Source organism: Rhinatrema bivittatum, chromosome 7 (genome assembly GCF_901001135.1).
Source record: "Rhinatrema bivittatum chromosome 7, aRhiBiv1.1, whole genome shotgun sequence".
In the NCBI taxonomy this organism is placed as follows: Eukaryota; Metazoa; Chordata; class Amphibia; order Gymnophiona; family Rhinatrematidae; genus Rhinatrema; species Rhinatrema bivittatum.
The window spans coordinates 35803027-35826552 of NC_042621.1; the positions used below are offsets into that span (position 1 = coordinate 35803027).

The 23526-nt window shown below is 44.7% G+C and overlaps 1 protein-coding gene across 2 annotated transcripts in view; it reads right to left on the reverse strand.

Annotated features, from left to right (window-relative positions):
• Positions 1-23526, reverse strand: part of KARS (lysyl-tRNA synthetase) — a 58124-nt gene that overhangs the window by 26098 nt on the left and 8500 nt on the right. For both annotated transcript variants that reach the window (XM_029608247.1, XM_029608246.1), the window contains 4 exons: positions 16132-16273; positions 8246-8411; positions 7994-8087; positions 7291-7477 (listed from right to left, as the gene is read on the reverse strand). In XM_029608247.1, the coding sequence (XP_029464107.1) occupies positions 7291-7477; positions 7994-8087; positions 8246-8411; positions 16132-16273 (589 nt within the window). The remainder of the gene's footprint in view (positions 1-7290; positions 7478-7993; positions 8088-8245; positions 8412-16131; positions 16274-23526) is intronic.

Sequence of the window (23526 nt, forward strand, 5' to 3'; positions counted from 1 at the left end):
GCCTGATGCGCCAGCAAAAGTACGCCTATTCGCGTGGTCTGAAAATCTACCCCTAAAAGTTGCGGGAGAGCGGGCGCGCGCGATTCACTAAAAAAAATTATTCAAATTAGGGCCCGCGGTAAAAAGAGGCGCTAGGAACACTAGCATGTCCCTAGCACCTCTTTTTTGATAGGAGCTGCGGCTGTCAACAAGTTTGAAGCAGACGCTCAATTTTGCTGGCGTCTGTTCTCAAACCCGCTGACAGCCACGGGTTCGGAAACCGGGCTCTGGCAAAATTGAGCGTCTGGTTTTCAACCCGCAAGCCGAGGGCAGATTTTATTTATTTATTTTTTTTTTAATTTTTTTTTTAACTTTTGGGACCTCAGACTTAATATTGCACTTTCCCTGTGCTGGCAGAAATGCGGCTTGGCAGCACATTTTACTTACTGAATTGCGCGGGAATAACTGATAGGGCCATCAACATGCATTTGGTAGGAATTTATTATTTTTCTTTTTAATTTATATTGACATTCGATTTGAGATATCACATCAGTTTACATTCAGGTACTGTAGGTATTTCCCTATCCCCAGAGGGCTTACAATTCTAAGTTTGTACCTGAGGCAATGGAGGGTAAAGTGACTTGCCCAAGGTCATAAGGAGCGACAGTGGGACTCGAACCCTGGTCTCCTGGTTTGTAGCCCAGTGCCCCTCCTCCCTGGTATCCTCTATCAGATCTCTGTCCAGTTCTTCTGTTTGAGTTGGAGGCCTATAGATCACACCAGTAAAAATGGAGGCACCATAATTTTTTTAGGACCATCCATAATGCTTCTTCTCTACCTCATATCCCTTGTAATTCAGTTATTTGGATACTGTTTTTGACATTAAGAGCTACTCCTCCCCCTTTTCTGTCCTCTCTGTCCTTCTTTAAGTTAAAGCCTGGGATGTCCATATCCCAATCATGAGACTCAGTGAACCATTTCTCCATAATAACAATGTTCAAGACCATCTCCACCATTAGGGCCTGCAGGTCTGGGATTTTATTGTTCAACTATGAGCACTTGTGGTCATAGCTTTCCAGCTGCTCTTCCTACTCACCTTTTCTGTTTTTTTTTTGTTTGTTTTGGGTTTGTTTGTTTTTTTTAACATTGATTTTGTTACTTTCTCTGTGCTTGGGGATGACTTACCAATTTCACTGGCTACTCCTGCCACCCCCACTCTCTAGTTTAAATGCCTGATAATGTATGGCCTGAACTTTTCACTTAGCATTCTCTTTCCTAACACAGACAAATGTAGACCATCCTTACCATATAACTTTTTTTTGCTCCATACATGGCCCCAGCCTCCAATGTTTTCAAAACCAGGAATCTATATGGCATAGCCTTTCCTATCCCTTTCCATGAACAAATAACACTTCAGAAAAGGCAATCATCTTTGCCATGGGTCTAATCCTCTTCCCTAGATTTTTGAAATCTTCATGTACTTCAAGTATACCATTTCTAGCAAGGTCATTGGTCTCCAGACGAATTATATCATTGATATGGGCGTCTCTGCTTTCTTCTATGATTGCACTGATTGTCTCGTTGGTAGTTCTGAGGATCCTGGAAGGCATTTAACTGCTGCATCCCATTAAAATGGTTTCCCAAATTGGTTCCTCTGATGTCAGAATCTCCCAGAAGCAGCAATTTCTTCTTATGACATTTAATAATGTTTAAGGGTTTCTGGGTGACTGCATCCCTTTCAGACATCGCTTCATTTTTTATTACTGGACCACTTTCATTATCCATTATGCAAGGGTAACGGTGGGGAGAGAGTCTCTCTTCATCACAGACCTTATTCTGCCAGAAGCCACAGTAATCCATTTATTCATGGGTTTCTGAATCCTGGATGTCTGACTTCTCTGTGGGAGTGAGGGTGAGTAATCAGGATGCTGCCCAATTGGGGAAACTGGGTGTCACATGGTCACGTCTTATTCTGCCAGAGCCCACTGTAAACCATTTATTCTTGGGTTTCTGAATCTTCTGTGGATGCTGGGGAAGATCTTCTGGATGCTTCAACAAAGAGGAGGTTTTTTTGAAACCTGAACAATTCCTCTTTGAAATGAACCACCTGTTTTTTTTCATTGCAGAAACTTAAAACAAATTGAACAACCCTTAAGTCTCCAAATGGTAGGCCTTGGGACATAAGATCCACAAATGTTACACTGAATAAGAGACATTCTGCCAATAGTGACTAATACATAAGTTGTTAGATTGGTACTTAGGATTATATTATTCACATAACCAAAGTCCTTGGAAGAACTATTTACGAAGAAAACACTCTAGGGGTAGGCAGGAACACAACTCCTTAGATACCAGCCCTTTGTTCTTTAAAATTAATAAACACAGTTACTTAAATACACACTCCCTGAGGTCTATGCTGGCAACCGGCGAACATGCCTTGAAGCGGGACAGTCTGGAGCTTCACTTTTACCAACTGCCTCCTCCGCAGGTTGAGCCCTTGGATTCTGGAGGCCAGCAGGACTTACGAGGGTGCTTAGAGTAGGAAGTAACTAGGGTCCAGAGACAGACAGACTACAGTCAGAGTAAACAGCAGACTTAGCGGGGTCAGAGAAGGGCCAAGGTTGGGGCAGGCAGCGGGCAAGACTAGTGAGATCCAGGCAAGGGGGTCAGATCCAGGCAGAAGGTAATCATCGTCAGGTCCAAGCAAGAGTCAAGTCCAGAGGGTCGACAAAGACACATTGAAGACACTGGAAAGGACAAATAAGGCTGGAGTGGAAGGCAAGGCAGGAAATCAGGAACGCTGCAACACAGGCAAGAGACTCGTTGCTGAGGCAAGGTAGAGAAGTCAGGCAAGCTCTAATATAGGGCCAACCCATGTGGTTATCAATGGGCATCGCAGCTTTTTCCCATTGCAGGCCCTTTTTATTTTTTTTTTGCCTAACGTTTTCTCCTGCTCCTTTGAACTTCCAAGCTCAATCAGAATTGTCATCTATGGGGCTGTAACACCATAAGCCTACATTTGCAATTAACTGGGCTTCTTCTCCTCTACCATTTTTATAATCCTCTTAGCCCAGGTCATTGCTGTGAAGGTTCCTGGCTAGGAGCCACAGACTCCCACCTCATGTGTATCCCAAGTCTAACAGTATATTTCCCTGTTGAGCGATGGCCAACGCTCCCGCCACCATGGATTGTGAACAATGCCCCCACAGCATTCCCACTTCTGGATAGCCCAGGAAGTGAATCCAAGTCTTCTAAAACAGCAGCATGCAAAACAACTACTGAGTCACTAGGCCAACCCTTACTTCTATTATTTTTTTTTATTGTGTATTTAACACAAGTTAGTTACATTCAGGTACACTAAGTATTTTTCCTGTCCCCAGAGCGCTCACAATCTGAGTTTGTACAAGAGGTAATGAGGGGTGAAGTGACTTGCTCAAGGTCACAAGAAGTGACAGTGGGATTTGAACCCTGGCTTCCCTGGTTATAGCCTACTGCTTTAACCTCTTGATCTTCATAGTCTTTTGTTTAGCTTCCTCTATTACCAAAAAAAAAAAAAAGCCTCCTCATATCAACTTTAGGGGTCATTTACTAAGGCTTTTCTCCCATTCTAAGGCTATGGGGAAAATGCCTAGTAAATAAATCAGGCCCTTAGTATATTGTGGCAACCAAAAAGATTGTGGTGGCATGGCCCTACCAAATTTAAAATTTTAGTCAAGGATCACTAGACTGGTCTGGGATCTAAGTCCCAACAACCCTAGATCTCTCTTGAAATTTCTCAAATTAGTAGTTTCAATTTGGCTGCCTTATCAAACTCACATCCTCCCTACATGCTACCCAGTTCTCCTGCCATCAAATAGGAATAATCGAAAAATTGTTTAAACCGTTAAAATGTGCACTAGTGAGCAAGCAAGCTATTTCATAATAGTTTGCGTGCCATGGGATTAGATTCTTGGGCCAACTCCAGCATGGGACCAATATATTGTTGTGGGTGTTAGTAAACACTCAATACCAATAGCCAGTAAGAAAAAAAATATGACTTACAGGGATCCAATCTTATTAGCATATATGAGATAAAATTATAATGCCAACCAATCAGAAAAATGTTACACAAACTAACTCATTGGTGTGCAAGTTAGAGGTGGTGACTTAAGAACATAAGAAATTGCCATGCTGGGTCAGACCAAGGGTCCATCAAGCCCAGGATCCTGTTTCCAGAGGCCAAACCAGGCCACAAGAACCTGGCAATTACCCAAACACTAAGAAGATCCCATGCTACTGATGAAATTCATAGCAGTGGCTATTCCCCAAGTAAACTTGATTAATATCCTTTAATGGACTTCTCCAAGCTTATCCAAACCTTTTTTGAACTCAGCTACACTAACTGCACTAACCACATTCTCTGGCAACAAATTCCAGAGATTTATTGTGCGTTGAGTGAAAAAGAATTTTCTCCGATTAGTCTTAAATGTGCTACTTGCTAACTTCATGGAATGCCCCCTAGTCCTTCTATTATTCGAAAGTGTAAATAACTGATTCACATCCACTCGATCAAGACCTCACATGATCTTAAAAAGACCTCCATCATATCCCCCCCTCAGCCGTCTCTTCTCCAAGCTGAACAGCCCTAACCTCTTCAGCCTTTCCTCATAGGGGAGCTGTTCCATCCCTTTTATCATTTTGGTTGCCCTTCTCTGTACCTTCTCCATCGCAACTATATCTTTTTTGAGATGCGGTGACCAGAATTGTACACAGTATTCAAGATGCGGTCTCACCATGGAGCAATATAGAGGCATTATGACATTTTCCGTTTTATTAATCATTCCCCTTCCTAATAATTCCTAACATTCTATTTGCTTTTATGACTGCTGCAGCACACACAGCCACTATGATGCCTAGATCTTTTTCCTGGGTGGTAGCTCCTAATATGGAACCTAACATCGTGTAACTACTGCAAGAGTTATTTTTTCCTATATGTAACATCTTGCACTTGTCCACATTAAATTTCATCTGCCATTTGGATGCCCAGTCTTGCAAGGTCCTCCTGTAAAGTATCACAGTCTGCTTGTGATTTAACTACTCTGAATAATTTTGTATCATCCGCAAATTTGATAACCTCACTCGTCATATTCCTTTCCAGATCATTGGAACGGTGAAAAGCACCGGTCCAAGTACAGATCCCCGAGGCACTCCACTGTTTACCCTTTTCCACTGAGAAAATTGACCATTTAATTCTACTCTCTGGTTCCTGTCTTTTAACCAGTTTGTAATCCACGAAAGGACATCGCCTCCTATCCCATGACTTTTTAGTTTTCGCAGAAGCTTCTCATGAGGGACTTTGTCAAATGCCTTCTGAAAATCCAAATACACTACATCTACCAGTTCACTTTTATTCACAAGTTTATTAACCCCTTCAAAAAAATGAAGCAGATTTGTTGGGCAAGACTTCCTTTGGGTAAATCCATGTTGACTGTGTTCCATTAAACCATGTCTTTCTAAATGCTCTACGATTTTGATGGTATTTTGCTAAGTATAGCAGCTCAGAAAACCTGAGCTGGTATTTTCTCTGCATTTGGTAAGCACTGTTCCTATTATAGATTTTTATCAGGTTTTTTGAGCTGTTATACTTAGCAAAATAAGTCACCGCCTCTAACTTGCACACCAATCAGTTAGTTTGTGTAACATTTTCCTAATTGGTTGGCATTATAATTATCTCATATATGCTAATGATTGGATCCCTGTAAGTCATATACTGTTGTAAAACCGAGCCCAGAAGGCAGAAACAAAACCTAATGCTGACCCTTGACAATCATTTTGACCTTTAACATTTCAGCAGTCTTGGCTATTCCTACAAATCTGATCAGTGCAATCTCTATTCCCTACAAGCCTGATCAATGCGCTCTCATTGCTGTAAATAGCTTTATTTCTGCATCGCCACCAAATTAGTCTGGCTTCATAGAAAAACTTTCAAAAGCACCGTTACAGTATCATTTCTAGTTACATTTCAAGTTCCAACGGCCTAGACATACCCAATATTTGTTACAATTGTGCCACACTCCCTACACAGCCCAATAATATTGAACAGCTTCTGTGTAGCTTGAACTCTAACTCTAAAGTACTTTCTCATATCTCAGCAGTAGGGCTGAGTAATGACAATTCAGCTACTCTTATCCAGGAGACAAAATCTCTGAGCTTCAGACTGATTTGGATCCAGACTGTATTGGTGGGCAGTGCAGAGGGTTTCCATTTTTTTGCAAGAGAGAGCTCCTGTATAGACTTCTCTACTCTATATACAGATGCCTTCTCCTTTTTCGAACTTTTATAATTCTAGCCCTCTGTACTGAGTCATGCTTCTGTCATTTCTTTCACTTTTTTGCAGCTAAGGATCCTCTGTGTTTATCCCATGCCATCTTGAAGTCCATTAACATTTTAGCCTCCACCACCTGCTCCAGAAGGGTGTTCCAAACATTTACCACCCTTTCCAAGAAAAACTATTTACCAACACTGCTGCTGAGTCTTATCCCTTAGAGCTTCATATCAAGATCCCCAAGTTCTACAACTCCCTTTCCACTGAAAAAGGTTTATATTTTGTGCATAACTTTCAGATATATGACTCTCTCAGTCATAACCCCCCATCCTTCCTCTTCTCTTTTCAGCCCAGTCTTCAGGACACAACTAGTCACTCTGATTTTCAGGATATCCACAATGAATATGCACGAGATAGATTTGCATGCAATTCCTCTGTTATATGCAATCTGGCTAGGTATGTCCAGAGGACAGGGTTGACAGCTGCTGCCCTATGATATACATACTTGAGTCCTTAGCTCATTTGGATTTTGTAGCAGACTCTGTACCATTTTGAAGACCTATTTCTGGACCACCTTCAGCACTTTGTATCTTTTCAGGACTTTTATCTTCCAGAATTGGACTCTATTCTCCCCAATGGCTTGTACAGAGACATTATCGCCTTTTTTTTTCTATTGATTAAGCCTCTCTCTATGCACCCCAGCACTTACACTGGCCATCTCATCATACTATTTTGTCACCTTGAGAATATCAGGCACAGTCAGCCTCAGGTTTCTCTCCTAGTTGGTACACATGAACTTCTCACTCCTCCCCCCTCAGATTTCTGCGCCTCACATGCATTACTCTGTTTTTTGCATTGAATCTTGCAGAAGTATACGATGGGGGTTTGAGAAGCTGAGACCTTGGGAAAACAGTGTGTTTAAATTTCACCAATGGGGAAGCATGGCCTAGAGGAGACAGACATCATGTTCCTTAGTAGAGAAATGTTCAGGGTCAGCAAGAAGATACCTTGTCCTTGAGTCCAAAGTGAAGGTGAGGCAGCATATGCAGGCATGGAGAGAGTAGAGTCATCTCCTGAGGAATTATACTCAGTTCTCCTTTTTTCGTTTTTCCAGGATTTCCCCGAACACCAATAATATCCCCACGACGTAGTCTGTTATTAATGACTGCAAACTCTTCCTCAGACTTATAATTCCTATATTGAAGACAGATACCAATTTTAAATCGCAGAAAATATTGAGATCACTGTGACAAAACCATCACATACAGCAACCCTAATTACAGGAACCCCCATAACCAGTAGGATCCTCTCCCATAACTACAGGAACTCTAACCAGTGACAGATTTAGGATTTTGACACACCTAGGCACTACTGATGTCATGCCCTCCCAACACCCACACTGGTCAGAGGGGACAACAGAAACTGGCTCTTATAATAGTACAAAACAAGCAAAAGTAATCACTGTATTTTAAATTTGATGCTGTATGCCATTTTGAACAACTATTTTTAATTGAAAAGGCAGTATAGAAGAATTTAAATAAAATTAAAACGAGGTAGCCTGGATGGATGGGTCAATTGCTCTTTTTCCCCCCCATCAGCTGCGACATTACATCTTCTAAATCTTCAACCCTAGATATCTGAAATGCAAAGCCCAGCTTTCAGTAGAGCTGGTCACCAACCCCGGATACTGCACCACAAAGAGTAACTTGCCTGGAATTGGCCATTACTTGCAACTTCACCCCTTCTCCTCGAAGGTCATAGAAGAGCAGTTTAACTCCAGAAACCCTTTTAGCATGGATACGACCTAAAGAAACAAGAAAACATTTTGTACTAATTTTCTGAATCACGCAACACTGTGATGCTATTTCCCACCATGATCGTGAAGGAGAGTATAGGCTGGGCCGATGCGGCACTTTCCTTTTGTAGGAAAGCCCATTACAGACCGATGTGGGACGGTCTTACCTGCCACGCTGACAGTAACATCTGTTAATTGTTCTCCTATTTGCAGGTGGCTGTACTTCTGTATAAACTCGGTGAGCGATATATCCACATGGAACTTGTGAGGGTAAGGATCCGCACTGGTGCCTTTCAGCTGCTGGATGGCTTGCAGTCGTATCTGGTAGTATTGCTGTAGTGGAGACAAGAGAGTCCTTATTTCCTGAGCAGTGTTCCAGGAATACCAGTCCTACTGGCCTCGAAAAGATTCACAAGGCTATTTCTAAACATTCCTGCCGTATGCCATATTACCACATAGTAAATGACAGCAGATAAAGACCAAAATGGCCCATCCAACCGCCATTTTATTTTTGTGCACTTGGTTAGATGCGCAGACGAGTTCTCCCATTCAACCCAACTTCCCCCCCCCCCCATCTTTTCACTAACCTACCCACACTTTTCCTAGCCCTCCATATCCTCCAAGTATGCCCCAAATCTCTTACAGAAATGGCCTTCATCTCGGCTAGTAGCCCTCTTCTGTTTTAAAGTCCAGCCTCCCCATGCTCATTGACGCTCAGGTCCCCCCAACCTTCTGGAGATAGAATTCAGTCATAGCACTTCTCCACATATCTTCCAGACATGTACATATTTAGATCCTTAAGTCTCATTTATGGCTTAATTTTATATCTTAGAAAAAAAGACAAGCACCCCTTAAAATGAAATATTACTACTTTATTACATATTCAAAAAAACAACTGAGGCTTTGTTTCATTCCAAGGACCATCATTAGTGTTATACAAGTCTTATACAAATTTAATTTGAAAATTCATACTCTGAAAAGTTCCAACCAACTTTCCCCTCTATGCCAAAGCTGACAGCAATTGAGTGCACCCAAAGATAAAATGTACATCCAGAAAATACAGCTAACGCAAAACACTAATAAGCAGCTTAACACTTACTAGCAGTGTTTGGCACATCAAGCAATGCGCAATGAACAAACTACGGTACATGGCACCTGAATAGATTCCTTAATCACATTGTTGTGCATTCTGCAAAGCAACAGACAGCGGTCACAATGCCTCTCACTATCCACCCACGATCTGTGTATTCCTCCAGTGCAGGAAACAAATTTTCAGTGACATGGGCAGACCATGACAGTGTTGTGTACTGCCCAAGTGGAAGGTCCCGATGCAATCCGCAGGTTGTCTGGGCCGAGTTCACAGTGCCAGGGGCTTGGGAGTCATGACCTTCACTTAAGTCTGATTCCTAGTGAGCAGATTCAGAACCCATGATTGTGGAGTTCTGGACCCCTGTGCCAGGACCACTGCTGTTGTCCAAATATGTGGCCTGCCCATGGTCATCGATGTTAGGGTTGTAACATACAAGTTGCCCCAGCCTTCTTTGATACTACCACTCCGCGGTTTATTTTGCCCTATCTTTGGCCCTCAAGTTTCATCTTACTGAGCAGCATTCATGCCCCCTGGTTTCTTATAACTATTACCCTCCACCTGCCTTTTCCACCGTCCTCTGTCTCTGTCCCAGGCACGTTTAAATTATAATTTTGCTTGCTAGCACCTCTGCTGGTAAGTTATTCCCGCTCAGTAAATAGGTTTTTTCTCACGTTTTCTCTGAACCTTCCTCCCTGCAATTTCATATCATGACCCTTTGTCTTTGAATGTCACCTGTCCATACACTTACTGAAGCCTGCCCAATACTTAAATCGTTTTCTTCCTATCTCCATTTTCCCTTCACCTAATCCTGTGCAATGCTGATTTATATATCCACAAACAAGGAGGGCACACACACGAGGTCGGAGTCCACCTGCATTGCTTATTTCAAATAAATATTGATGTGCGAGACAACAACTCGCAAAGCAAGTACCATTCTGGCCAGGGCAAAAGTAAGGTATGCCATCCAAAGCCCTAGACTTCAGTCCCACAGAGACAAAACGAGACCTCAAGCCTACCCTTGCATCTCTTTTATAAATGTCAAAAACACAACCTTTTGCTGTTAGCAGATCCCAGCCTGAAAGCTCCCAGGTAAACAGGAAAGCGAACTGGATCACCACGAAACAATCTGATGCCCTGGCATGGGATCCATAAATATCAATGCACGTGCACACAAAATGCATTGCGCTATCACATGCTTTCTTCATTAAATGATACCAGAAAGGGGGCAATACATCCAAAGCCATTTATGCACATAAAACCTGGTTTTATACAAGTAAAAAGGACTTTTAAAAAATTACCTAGGGGGCTATGGCAAAAAAAAAAAATAAAAAAAAAAAAACACACATACAAAAGCAATTCGGAGCATACTTTTCTGCGCACCAGAAGAGAGGCACTCCGGGGAGGAGACTTGCTTCTCAGCAGATGGAAGCAGTGTGCGCGCTGGCACTGGCATGGCACACAGCCACTAATTTTCAAAGCCCATTTATGCGTATAATAATTCGGGCTAAAGTCAGCCTGATGCTGTAATCTGTTCACAGTCTTTTTTTCCCCATAAAATTGCCGCCTGATACTTAGTAGTTGCCATTAATAATTTTTTTTTTTTTTTTAATTATATTCCGCCTTTCATGTGGCTTCAAAGTGGATTACATTCAGGTATTATAGGTATTTCCTTATCCCCAAGCTAAGGGCCTCATTTACTAAGCATTTTTCCCCCCTTCAAAACGGAATGGGAGAAAAGCCTTAGTAAAATCAGGCAAAGGAGGAACATTAAGATTACCGGACTCTAATTTGCAAGTAAGCATAATTCTGATTTGCTAGTTGATTCCTTGGGGCCTACTGTTTCCAATTCATAAACCCTGGGTGCTTTCACATAAGAGTAACAAGTCTTCTCTACAGCCCAACCCCCTGCTGGACCAGGAAACCCGACAGAAAACAGGGGTACTCCCGATCCCTAAAACGGATCAAGAGTCATTTCATATTTTTCCCAGTTATACTTATATTCACAAAATGTAAAAGGCTGTCCCTCCATAAAAGGGCACGTCAGTAAATAAATCATGAAGTCCATGTTAAGATGCAATTCTGTCTTTGCCTCAGATTTTGGAAATGGTCACCTTAAAGTGAATTACGCAGAGTATACCCACAGTGATAATGAAGTCATATCCACCTACTTCCAAATCCCCACTGTTCTGACCCTTTATGAAATAAGGGAAATACTCCTTGTAAATAACCTCGTCTAGAATCTGAATGCAATATGCACCAATGTTTTATTAAGCTTTACTCCTGAAAGATGACTTCTTCCTATGCTGTAAATCCTCAGCCATGTCTCAAGCATACCCTCAATAGCACTTCCAACTTCCTACTCAGCCACTGGTAGAGTAAGGGCCACTTTTCTTCCAGAAAAACTTTCTGCTCTTCATAGAAAATTCCATTCAGTACCGTATTAAAGATGGTTTGTAAACTTATCTTGGACAGAGCTATTAAGAACAGCCCAATTAATACTTTGATGCTATAAATGCCCATAAATGTGACTGTCACCAGATTACTTAACACAGGACTCCTATTGCTTCTCCACTACATCCCAAATGTATCAAAGAACATAAGAAGAAGCTGCCATACTGGGTCAGACCAAGGGTCCATCAAGCCCAGCATCCTGTTTCCAACAGTGGCCAATCCAGGCCATAAGAACCTGGCAAGTACCCAAACATTAAACAGATCCCAAGCTGCTAATGCTGGTAATAAGCAGTGGCTATTTCCTAAGTCAACTTGACTAATAATTTATGGACTTCTCCTCCAAGAACTTATCCAAACCTTTTTTGAACCCAGCTACCCTAACTGCACTAACCACATCCTCCGGCAATACATTCCAGAGCTTTATTGTGCACTGATTAAAAAAAAAAAAATCAGACATTCTTTTTCAAAGTGTGCTACCTACTAACTTCAGGGCATGCCCCCTCGTCCTTGTATTATCTGAAAGAGTAAACAACAGATTTACATAAACCCATTCTAGTCCTCTATGATTTTATAGACCTCTAATCATATCACCCCCTCAGTCATCTCTTCTCCAAGCCAAACAGCCTTAACCTCTTTAGCCTTTCCTCATAGGGGAGCCATTCCATCCCCTTTATCATTTTGGTCGCCCTTCTCTGTATGTTTGTAGACCCAATGCTGCTCAAATTACTTCATAAAGAAACCAGTATATGCAGGGATCATGTTAGAGCCCAGGACTGTCTCCTGGATTTGCAAAGTGGAAAGATTGTTTCATGCAATATTCCAGAAACGTTCAGAGGCCTTCTATATCCATGTAAGCTGATCAGGGCCGGTGCAAGGGTATTAGGCGCCCTAGGCAAACCTTACAGCCTGGTGCCCCCTCCCCATACACAATTTTAAATTATGCAGATTTTACATGAAAAATGACATTGAGATAAAAAATAATATACACATTGCTGTGATAGTTACATGCACTGTTGTGATGCCAACAAGAAAACTCTGCAACCTCGGCTTCATATGGCATTAGACCTTGTAACATGTTTCATGTGGCCATGAATCTCCTGTATCAATACAGTACATTCTGCCAACACTCAAAACAATAACAACCCTACCTATGAAAAGGAATACTACAAATATTACACCAGAATCTAAAATATCAATACACCTATCAGGAAAACAGAACAGGCCAAGCTACTACAGATCCCTACAGAGAAATCTCATGCTAACAGAATGCTTCATCTCAGTCTTTGCATGCAGAACCACAGACCCTCACCAAATACAGAATAAAGCCACCATAAAAGTATAAATAGAAATGCGCAGACAAAAACTGAACTGTAAAACGCAACACGCCAGACTCTATACAGTGCAACAATGGAAAAACAAATGTCACCACTCCTCATGAAACAAAATTAAGATATAGAAATCATTAATCATAATAGTAAAAATCATACTCAAAATAATTTCAAAATAGCGGATGAATAGAATATCCAATAATTAAAGACGTGCAAATTTGGAAAGCTTTTCCCAAACACCAATAAAATATTTCAAAACAGCAGATACACCCAATAATTAAAAATAAGGATAAAAATCTCCCACTCTCCCATACCTGGGAACTTTTGATTTTCAATCTGAGCTTGTCATGGATTAGTGGAAGGCAGTGGCTACAATACACAGACTTTCTCCTCTCTCACATACACACACCAACACTTGCGTACTCGCTTACTCACACATATTCATACACACACTCACTCTCTCCCCACATGTTCTCCCCCACACACACGCTCTCTCCCCACATGTTCTCCCCCACACACACGCTCTCTCCCCATTTGCTCTCACACACACATGCATACTTTTTTTTTTTTTGTTTGTTTACTCTCCCCTCTTAGGTGAAGGCAGCAGCTTTCTTCTTGGACTTCCATGGCATCAGGAGGTCTCCACTATCTTCCTTGTCGAGCAGAGATGCTGCCTCTCTTCTGCCGCGCGGCCCGGTCAATGCAGCAATTGACCCTCTGTCTTTTCTTCCAGCTGCGACGATTGGGCATCCTTCTTCCTGCCCGGGTGGGCCCACACATTTCCTCTTCCGGTCCTCAAAGACTGGAAGAAGCAGGTCCAATCACTTAGATCCTGCAGCTACCACCAGTGTCGGGAACCAGGACAAAACTTTTTTCACAATTCTATGCAGGTCCAATAGAAGCAGAAAGTGGCTGCTGGGTTGCCCCCAAACCTGTGGCATCCTAGGTGGTTGCCTAGTGCTTCCACTGGTCCTGAAGCTGCTGCACCCAGATCACAAGGGTATACATATCAAAGGCTCTTCCAAACTATCAGTAGTATCTTAAGTCAGCACCAGCATAGTCCAAACTACCTGTTGCAAAACAGGTGGGAAAAGAAAAAAATACTAAAGTCCTAACATACCACAAGGTAAAACAAGCAATTCCAGTTCTTAACGTCTCCTGTCAACTACCTCCAACTATTAAGGAAAGAGATTTGTAGAAGAGTTTATATTTTATCCCTGCCAATGGATTCAGTCCTTTCATTGCTAAGGAATTTATGCAAATATAAAGAAGGAGCAATACTGCACTCCACAAATCGTAAACAAAATCCACTAAGGAGTGCAAGAAGACTCTAGGTCCAATAATTTCATTTTCAATATTATTTATTTCAAGTTTTAAATGTTCCAAGGAGCCACTCCTGTTTTATTTATTTATTTATTTATTTAAATGCTTTTAAAATATACCGACATTCATAGGACATATCATGCCGGTTCACAATCAACATTTTTTAAAGTAATGCACAAATGAATGACTGCACCAGTATCCCCCATGATCTGGGAATATCAGCACAGATCGGTAATAAAAACTGCTGTTTTCATTTTAAGAGATGATTTTTCTAACATTATGATTTATGCTACTAGTTAACACTTGCCCTTGGAGCATCAGTATTTTGCAATATCATTCAATTTATATTTTGGTAATTTTTTTTTTTTTTTTTTTTAGCATGAATGGTACAGTTTACATTTCTGAAGAAAAGCAAGTTTGTTTACCCTAAGCAGTGTTTTCTGTAGATAGCAGGATGAATTAGCCATGCTGCCTGGGGGACATCTTTCAGCGGCTCTGGGGCGGAGATTCTCTCCAAGATCACAGAGCTTTGACTGTGTGCCTGCGCAGGTCTTCCCGCATAATTACCATTTCTCCTCAGTCTGTAACACAGGAGTGGAGAGGCTGTCCAGGGAGGTGGGCGGGTTAGCATGGCCAACTCATCCTGCTATCTACGGAAAACACCATTTACAATAAGCAAATTTGCTTCCATTTTCTTGGACGTTGCTGGTCCCAAGAACAGGGATTCCCAGCTATCATCCATTACTGTGTCCAGGACTGCATGGCTGCAGGCTCAGCAGGAACTTCAAAGATGTTTAAAATCCCCCAAGACCTCCACTCTCGGGTCTGGCACCTTTTTGGTTTTGACCTTCAAAAGTGCTCCCACCTTCTCAATAGAGTAGCTAGGTCCTCTGGGGGCGAAGATGGTCCTGATGGTTCCTCCGGCGGGTCCAATGGGATTCCTGTGGAGGAACCTGGTGAAGTTGGAGGGGAGTCTCTGGACCCCCGAGTCTGAGTGCGGGAAGAACTGTGGATGGGGGTCCACAGTCTCATCCCATGGGCTATAATCCTCCCATGGTGGGGACAGGGACTCCTTGCAGGGGAAAATTCTTCCATCCAGGGGCTGGGTGGTTGAAACCCTTGCTTGTCACTTTCCAGGGACGTGAAAAAATGGTCTCAAATCTCCACGATTCTGAGCATTGCTTGGGAAGCTAATCCTCCCTCTCTAGGAATCTGCTGCCTCTTCTTCTGGGCAGTGGGTGCAATGCCTTCCTGCCCTTTGCCCAGGGTGGACCTAGCCCTTATGGTTGGAGAAGGCACTGCGGCTAATAGGATGGTAGAATCAGGTACCCTACTGAGTTCAGTTGGATTCTCACACCTGTTCGATGGTTTCTGTCTTTTTGCCAGGGGCTCCTATAGTTGAGGCAAGTGCCTCTTCCTTCTCGACACAGAAGACATATCTGAGTATACTCTCTGGGATGAGCCAGAGGATCCCACTGAGAAATAGTCATCTGAGAGCGGCTCCACATCCGAGAAACCCAGCTCCAAGAGTTCCCGATTTCCTGATACTGTCTTGCACCTGGGAACGTGTGAGGGACGTGTCACTGTACATATCTTTTGCTACTGCTTTTTATGCATATAACCTTTGGTATCTAACTAAATATAAGAATTTATAATATAATCTATTTGTATTTGTCAGACATTATCATAAGAAGTGTTTTGTGCATATATTATACAGGAAAATATAGTTTTCTAAACTTTCGCATAAGCTGTAATCAGTGTGCTTTTTTATGATCTAGACAAGGCAAAGACCACCATTCTTACAACTCACTACAATAGATGCATTTACTCATAGCACATCAGGAACACAGCAGCAGCTCACATTAGGGTCCAGGCTTTCCTCTTCAATATTTGGAGCATCTTCGAAATTATTTGCCAACAGTTGTTGCTTCTCACTTTGCTCCTTCAGTTTTGCATCCTTTTCTGCTGCTTTTTTCTCAGCTTTCATGCGCCTCTTCACCTCACTGTAACAGAAAATAGTACAATTAAATGTACCCCAATGGTCTTTAGCCTCTGGGGGACACCAAACAGCCTAGAACATTTTGGCCAACTACAGCAGAACTGTGCTGATGTAGTTATTTAACATTATTCATAGCCTAGCCTTTTGGAAAGCCTTACAGAAAAAATAGGAGGTCATTCAGGAAGCATGTGGACCACCATCAGCATCCTTTCTGTACCTATAATTACAATTTACTTTTAACCATTTTATGTATTACTTTAGCAACATGTACAAGCTGTCATGCCAATAAAGTTTCCTAAATCTGAAAAACAAAGGCAAGCAGTCCTATTTTCTTTTCATATCTCACAATCCAAAGAGAATCAATGTTTCAAGACATTATAATGGTTTCACAAATTCAAATACAATGACATTTCTACAAATGAAGCAAGAAAACAGAAGCTCTTATCAAAATGACCCATCTACTAAAATAAACAGAGATGGCGCTTAGAAGGAGCACAGGCATTGCAATAGGAAAGGGTGAAAAAGCACACAACCGCTCACAGGTGAGCTACTACCAAACAGCATGAGCCACGAGCAACAAAAAACAAACAGGGCAGGCCCTGAAGGGCTAGGGACCACTTTATTACTCAGCGGGAAAGCCCATTTCACTCCCAGCAGCAACATACTACTACGACTGTTACTACTGCTCTATAGCATTACTATTATACTATATTACTCCATAGAGTCACTACTATTACTACTGCTCTATAGCATTACTATTATACTACATTACTCTATGGAATCACTACTATTCCTACTGCTCTATGGCATTACTATTATAGTCTCAACTGCTGGTCCGCATCACTGGAACAATCTCCCGCCAGGAACATTGTCATTTCACATTTAGAAAAAAATAAAAAACCTGGCTGTTCGCCCAAGCATTGCCTTGAAGAAACTATCTGGTAACCCACACAGTCCAACACCCCTCAGTAGTGTCTGTTTTTTTCGCCTCACAAAGGAACTGTTTTCCTTTGTGAGGCGAGTTCTCTTGTAACTCGCCTAATCAACTTCACTGTAAATATAGTATATATTGTATATAATTTTACCATGTACGCAACTGCTTTCAACTTACATGCGCTGCTCTCCAGTTAGAAATTGTTAATCTATCCCTTTATTTTTCTTCAAAAAAAGCCTTGTTATACATTCCCTGTTGTAATGTAACTTTCGCTTTCAGTGTTAATTGGTTTAACTGGTTTACCCCCCTAGTTTATTGTAAACTGGTACGATAAGACCCTGTCTTGAGCATCGGTATATTAAAAGAATTTAAATAAATAAATACTATATTACTCTATAGAATCACTATTACTACTGCTCTATGGCATTACTAGACATATACAGAGGCTGCTATACTACTCCCAAGAGGGGAAGCAGTCCCTGTATTATTCCAGAAAACATTCTTTCCTCTAAGCCAGCACTACCCCAATATGGTGTTAGGGGGCACTCTTCCCTCTGAGCCAGCATGGACCCAGTGCCCCAGCATGGTATTAGAGGGAAGAAGGTCCCCTGAGCCAGCACTTACCCAGTACCCCATGGTGTTTGAGTTAGTGCTGGCTCAGAGGGCCCGCTACCCACTGATCCAGTCAAGACACTGACGTGCTGCGCTTTCACAGAGAGATTAACATGAAATCATATTTGTTACATGCCTATTCACAGACATGCTCTAGGTGAGATTACAGTTAAACCAAGATTGTCTCTATTTTCTTTACACTGAAGACACCTAGAAACTCGCTGAAAGAACAGAAGTGTACAAGAAGCATGTACCTAGAACTATGCAAAATTAAACTGTGCAAGCAAAAATGTTGAGATTACTACCTGATAATCTCCTTTTCCTTAGTGTAGACAGATGGACTCAGAACGAATGGGGATAGTATCCACGTGCTAGCAGTTGGAGACTGATCTGACGTCAGCACGGGGTATATATATCCCCACAGGAAGCGTAGCAACTCAGTAATCTTCCTTGCAAAAGCTGTTATGGATATGTGTACTGACGCTCAGTGAAAAGTGAAAACAGGATTCCCCTGACCGATTGATAGTAGCTGGAGACCGCCAGCATTCACAACCGGAAGGCGTTGACACCTGGTAGAGTGTACGCTCTTATGGAAATAGATGACATGGCTTACCTTGAATCGGTGAAACCCATGTAACACAGGCAGCTGGGCGGGATGCTGAGTCCATCTGTCTACATTAAGGAAAAGGAGATTATCAGGTAGTAATCTCAACATTTCCTGGCATGTAGCCAGATGGACTCAGAACGAATGGGATGTACAAAGCTTTACTCCCAGCCTGGGTGGGAGGCTGCCTGAGGACCATATAGTACCGCCCTCGCAAATGCCGAGTCCTCCCTAGCCTGGACATCCAGACAGTAGAACCTGGAAAAGGTATGGAGGGAGGACCATGTCGCCGCTTTACATATTTCTGCAGGCGACAGCATCCTGGATTCCGCCCAGGATGCCGCTTGTGCTCTGGTAGAATGAGCCTTGACCTGTAGAGGCGGAGACTTCCCAGCCTCTACGTAAGCTGCTCTAACTTCTTTAATCCAGCGGGCGATGGTGGGCCGTGAGGCCGCTTCACCTTGCTTCCTCCCGCTGTGCAGGACGAACAGATGGTCCGTCTTTCGTAGTTCTTGTGTCACTTCCAGATATCTGGGCAGCAATCTGCCAATGTCGAGATGGCGTAATAAACGCCCTTCTTCAGACTTCTTCAAACCCGCCGTGGTAGGCAAGGATATGGTTTGGTTAAGATGAAACTGTGAAACCACTTTAGGTAGAAAGGAGGGAACCGTACAAAGATGGATAGCCTCAGGAGTGATTCTGAGAAAGGGATCACGGCAGGACAGTGCTTGTAGCTCTGAGATGCGGCGTGCCGAACATACCGCCAATAGGAACACCATCTTCAAGGTTAGAGAACGGAGACAGTGTCCCCGAAGGGGTCTGAAGGTGGATCCCGTGAGGAAATCCAAAACAAGATTGAGGTTCCATAAGGGCACAGGCCACTTTAGTGGCGGACGAATATGCTTGACTCCTTGCAGGAAGCGAGAAACATCTGGGTGCTTGGCGATGGTCTTGCCATCCCTCCTGGGACCATAGCAAGACAGCGCAGCCACCTGAACTTTGATGGAGCTGAGGGAGAGACCCTTCCGAAGTCCATCCTGCAGGAAATCCAACACAATAGGGATTGTGGTCGCATGTGGACTGGTGCCGTGAGTGTCGCACCATGCCTCAAATACTCTCCAGATCCTTACGTAGGTGAGGGACGTGGAAAACTTACGAGCTCGGAGGAGTGTATCAATCACGGGCTCAGAGTAACCTTTTTTCTTCAGTCTAGCCCTCTCAATGGCCAGACCGTAAGAGAGAATTGAGCTGGATCCTCGTGGAGGATGGGACCTTGACGTAGAAGGTCCCGGAGAGTAGGCAGGGGAAGAGGATCCCCTGCCAGTAGTCTTCTCATGTCTGCGTACCAGGGTCTTCTTGGCCAGTCTGGTGCCACTAGAAGAACTAGGCCCTGGTGTTTCTGAATCTTGTGGATGATGGCCCCCAGCAGAGGCCACGGAGGAAAGGCGTATAGCAGAGTTCCTGGAGGCCATGGCTGGACCAGGGCATCGATTCCGTGTGAGAACGGGTCGCGCTTGCAGCTGAAGTATCTGGGTACTTGAGCACTGGACTTGTCCGCCAGTAAATCCATGTCCGGAATCCCCCAGTGATCCACAATCATCTGGAAGGCTGTGGGTGACAGCTGCCACTCTCCCGGATTTAGGCTTTCTCTGCTGAGGAAGCCTGCTGTGGTATTGTCCTTCCCAGCAATGTGGACGGCGGAGATGTCCTGAAGATTCGCCTCTGCCCAAGCCATCAGTGGGGCGATCTCCAGAGATACTTGTCGGCTTCTGGTTCCGCCCTGACGGTTGATGTATGCCACCGTGGTGGCGTTGTCAGACATCACTCTGACTGCTCTGTTCTTCAGTCTGTGAGCAAATCGAAGGCATGCCAATCGGACTGCCCGGGCCTCTAGACAGTTGATGTTCCACGCTGACTCTTCTCTGTTCCACCGCCCTTGTGCGGTGAGTTCTTCACAGTGTGCTCCCCAGCTGCTCAGGCTGGCATCTGTGGTGAGCAAAGTCCACATGGGTGAAGACATCTTCGACCCCCTGCTCATGTGGTTGGACTGCAACCACCACCGCAACTGGGTCCGCACTCTGGCTGGCAGATGCAGGTGCGTGGAATAGTTCCGTAGACGGGGGCTCCAGCGAGAGAGCAGGGAGTGTTGTAGAGATCTCATATGGGCCCTCACCCAAGGCACCACTTCCAGGGTGGATGCCATGAGACCAAGAACCTGCAGATAATCCCAGGCTATGGGCCGACTAGCTCCCATCAAATACTGGATACGCTGAAGTTTCAACTGTCTCTTGGAAGTGAGACTGACCGTGTCCGCCCAGGTGTCGAACTGTACTCCCAGGTATTCCAGAGACTGGGAAGGCTGTAGGCAGCTCTTGCTGAGGTTGATTACCCAGCCCAAGCTTTCCAGAAGGGCGATCACTCTGTCGGTTGTCCGAAGGCTCTCCTCGAGATTTCGCCCTGATCAGCCAGTCGTCTAAGTAGGGATGGACCAGAATTCCTTCCCGCCTGAGTGCCGCTGCTACCACTACGACCACCTTGGTGAATGTCCATGGTGACGTGGCCAACCCGAAGGGCAGAGCCCGAAACTGGAAGTAGTGTCCTAGAACCTTGAAGCGTAGGTAGCGCTGATGATCCGGATGGATCGGGATATGCAGGTATGCCTCTGACAGGTCTAATGCCGTGAGAAATTCTCCTGGCTGTACTGCAGCCTTGACAGAGCGCAGAGTCTCCATGCGAAACCTCGGTACCCGTAACTATCGATTGACTGACTTGAGATCCAGCACAGGCCGAAAGGTGCCCCCTTTCTTGGGTACCAGGAAATAAATGGAATAGTGTCCAGAATTCACTTCCCAGGCAGGTACTGGGATGATGGCTTTCAAGGACAGGAGCCTCGCCAGGGTAGCTTCCAATGCTGCCGTCTTGTGTATGGGACATGAAGATTCCACAAACTTGTCCGGAGGGAGATGATGAAAGTCCAGATAATATCCCTCCCGGATAATGGCGAGGACCCACTGGTCCGACGTGATCTCGACCCATCTGGGGTTGAAGAGGGTTAACCTGCCCCCTATGGCTCCGTTGCCCAGATGAATCGGCGGATTCTCATTGAGAGGCGCGGCCGGGACCCGAGCCCGGGCCTGCTCCCCTCTTGCGCTGCTTGGTCTGAAAGGACTGATTCCTGGCCTGAGGACGTGGTGCCTGGTAGCGACCCCTGTAAGGAAGAAAGCGCTGTGAACTCCTGCTCCTGGAGGGCCTTGGAAAGGCGCGCTGGCCCCTTCTGAACCGATCTTCCGGCAGTCTAGGCACTGGAGAGGCACCCCCATGTACTGGCCAGTTTATCAAGGTCGCTGCCAAATAGGAAAGAGCCCTTAAAGGGCAATCTGGTGAGGCATGTCTTTGAAGGCGCATCAGCTGACCATCTCCAGATCCAGAGCTGCCTCCTGGCGGCTACGGAGGATGAAATCCCCTTAGCTGTTGTCCGGACCAGGTCTGATGCAGCATTCGTGAGGAATGAAAGAGCTGACTCCATGTCTGCTGCTGGAGCGTTGTTCCTAACCTGTGACAAACAGGCACGCGTCACCACTGTGCAGCAGGTCGCGATCCGCAAAGATAGAGCTGCCACCTCAAAGGTCTGTTTCAGAATGGCGTCCAGTCGCCGGTCATGAGGCTCCTTGAGGGCCGTCCCCCCTTCAACTGGAATGGTAGTGCGCTTGACCACAGCGCTAATCAAGGCATCCACCTGAGGGCACGCCAGCAGGTCCTGGATAGCCGGTGCCAATGGGTACATGCCCGTCAGGGCCTGGCCCCCTTTAAAGGAAGCCGCTGGTGCCGCCCATTCTAAATCTATCAGTTGTTGTGCTGCCTGCAAGAATGGAAAATGGCGGGCTGTAGGACGAAGCCCTTCCAGCAGGGGGTTCTGCGCAGAGGGTACCGTAGCGCTGGGACCTGTAATATCCAACTCTTCCAGACACTGAGACACCAGGTCGGAGAGATCCTCCTTGGGGAAGAACCGCCTCATGGTTCTATATGGCTCAATCCCTGGGGGAAGCTCCCCCTCGACCGGGAGTTCGGACTAGTCCGGTGAAACCTCCTGGTCCGATTGATCTGGACTGTCCAGCGGTGGGAGGTCCCACTCACGATAAGGGCGTGAGGGTCCAGGAACAGGATCCGCAGGAGCCGCCACCGCAGCGGCAGCCGCAGCAGCCACCGCAGTCGCAGCCACCGCAGGAACCGGACGGGAAGCCGTTTGCATCTGTACAAAGGCATGAATCCCCTTAAAGAGATCCACCCAGGAAATGGAAGCAGCCTCTAATCGCCGGGGTACAAGATCCCCCGGGATTCCCGATTGGTCGAGACTGCCCGCTAAATCCGGGGTAGCCCCTGGGGAACTGTCAGCAAACCGTCGCTGAGACTGGGCCTGGCTCGAGGGTCCCACGGCCTCCTCACATTGGGCACATAGGGAGTCTGGCTCTTCACTGTGCGTGGCTCTAAGCTGGCATGCAGAGCAGAGGCCAAGGGCTTTAATGCCTGATGCAGGCGGCGCCGCCACTGAAGACGCTGATGTGTTCTGTTCCATTGAAAGAGAAGCGGCAATAATATATGTTTAATATAACGGCGAATAATAATAATATGCGGCAGCAATAGGCGCTTAATACAACGGGCGCACAAGAATAATAATATGCGGCAGCAATATGCGCTTAATACAACAGGCGCACAATAATAATAATAGGTTCTCAGCACTAGGCGGTCATGAAAACAGCACAATTGTATGCAATATGCTCTCAGCAATATGCCGCCAACAATACACGCTTAAAGGCTTTCAATAAGCGCTCAGCAATATGCGGTTAGCAATACACGCTCAATGGCATTCCATAGGCTCTCAGCAATAAGCGTTTAGCAATATACGCTCAATGGCATTCAATATGCTCTCAGCAACAGGCGGTTAGCAATACACGCTCAGTGGCATTCAATATGCTCTCAGCAACAGGCGGTTAGTAATACACGCTCGGTGGCATATGCTCACAGCAATAAGTCAATATACGCACAAGGAGGAATAGAGCCGCGCCTATTACGGGCGCTCAATACCTGAACAAGGCCCCAAAATGGCGCC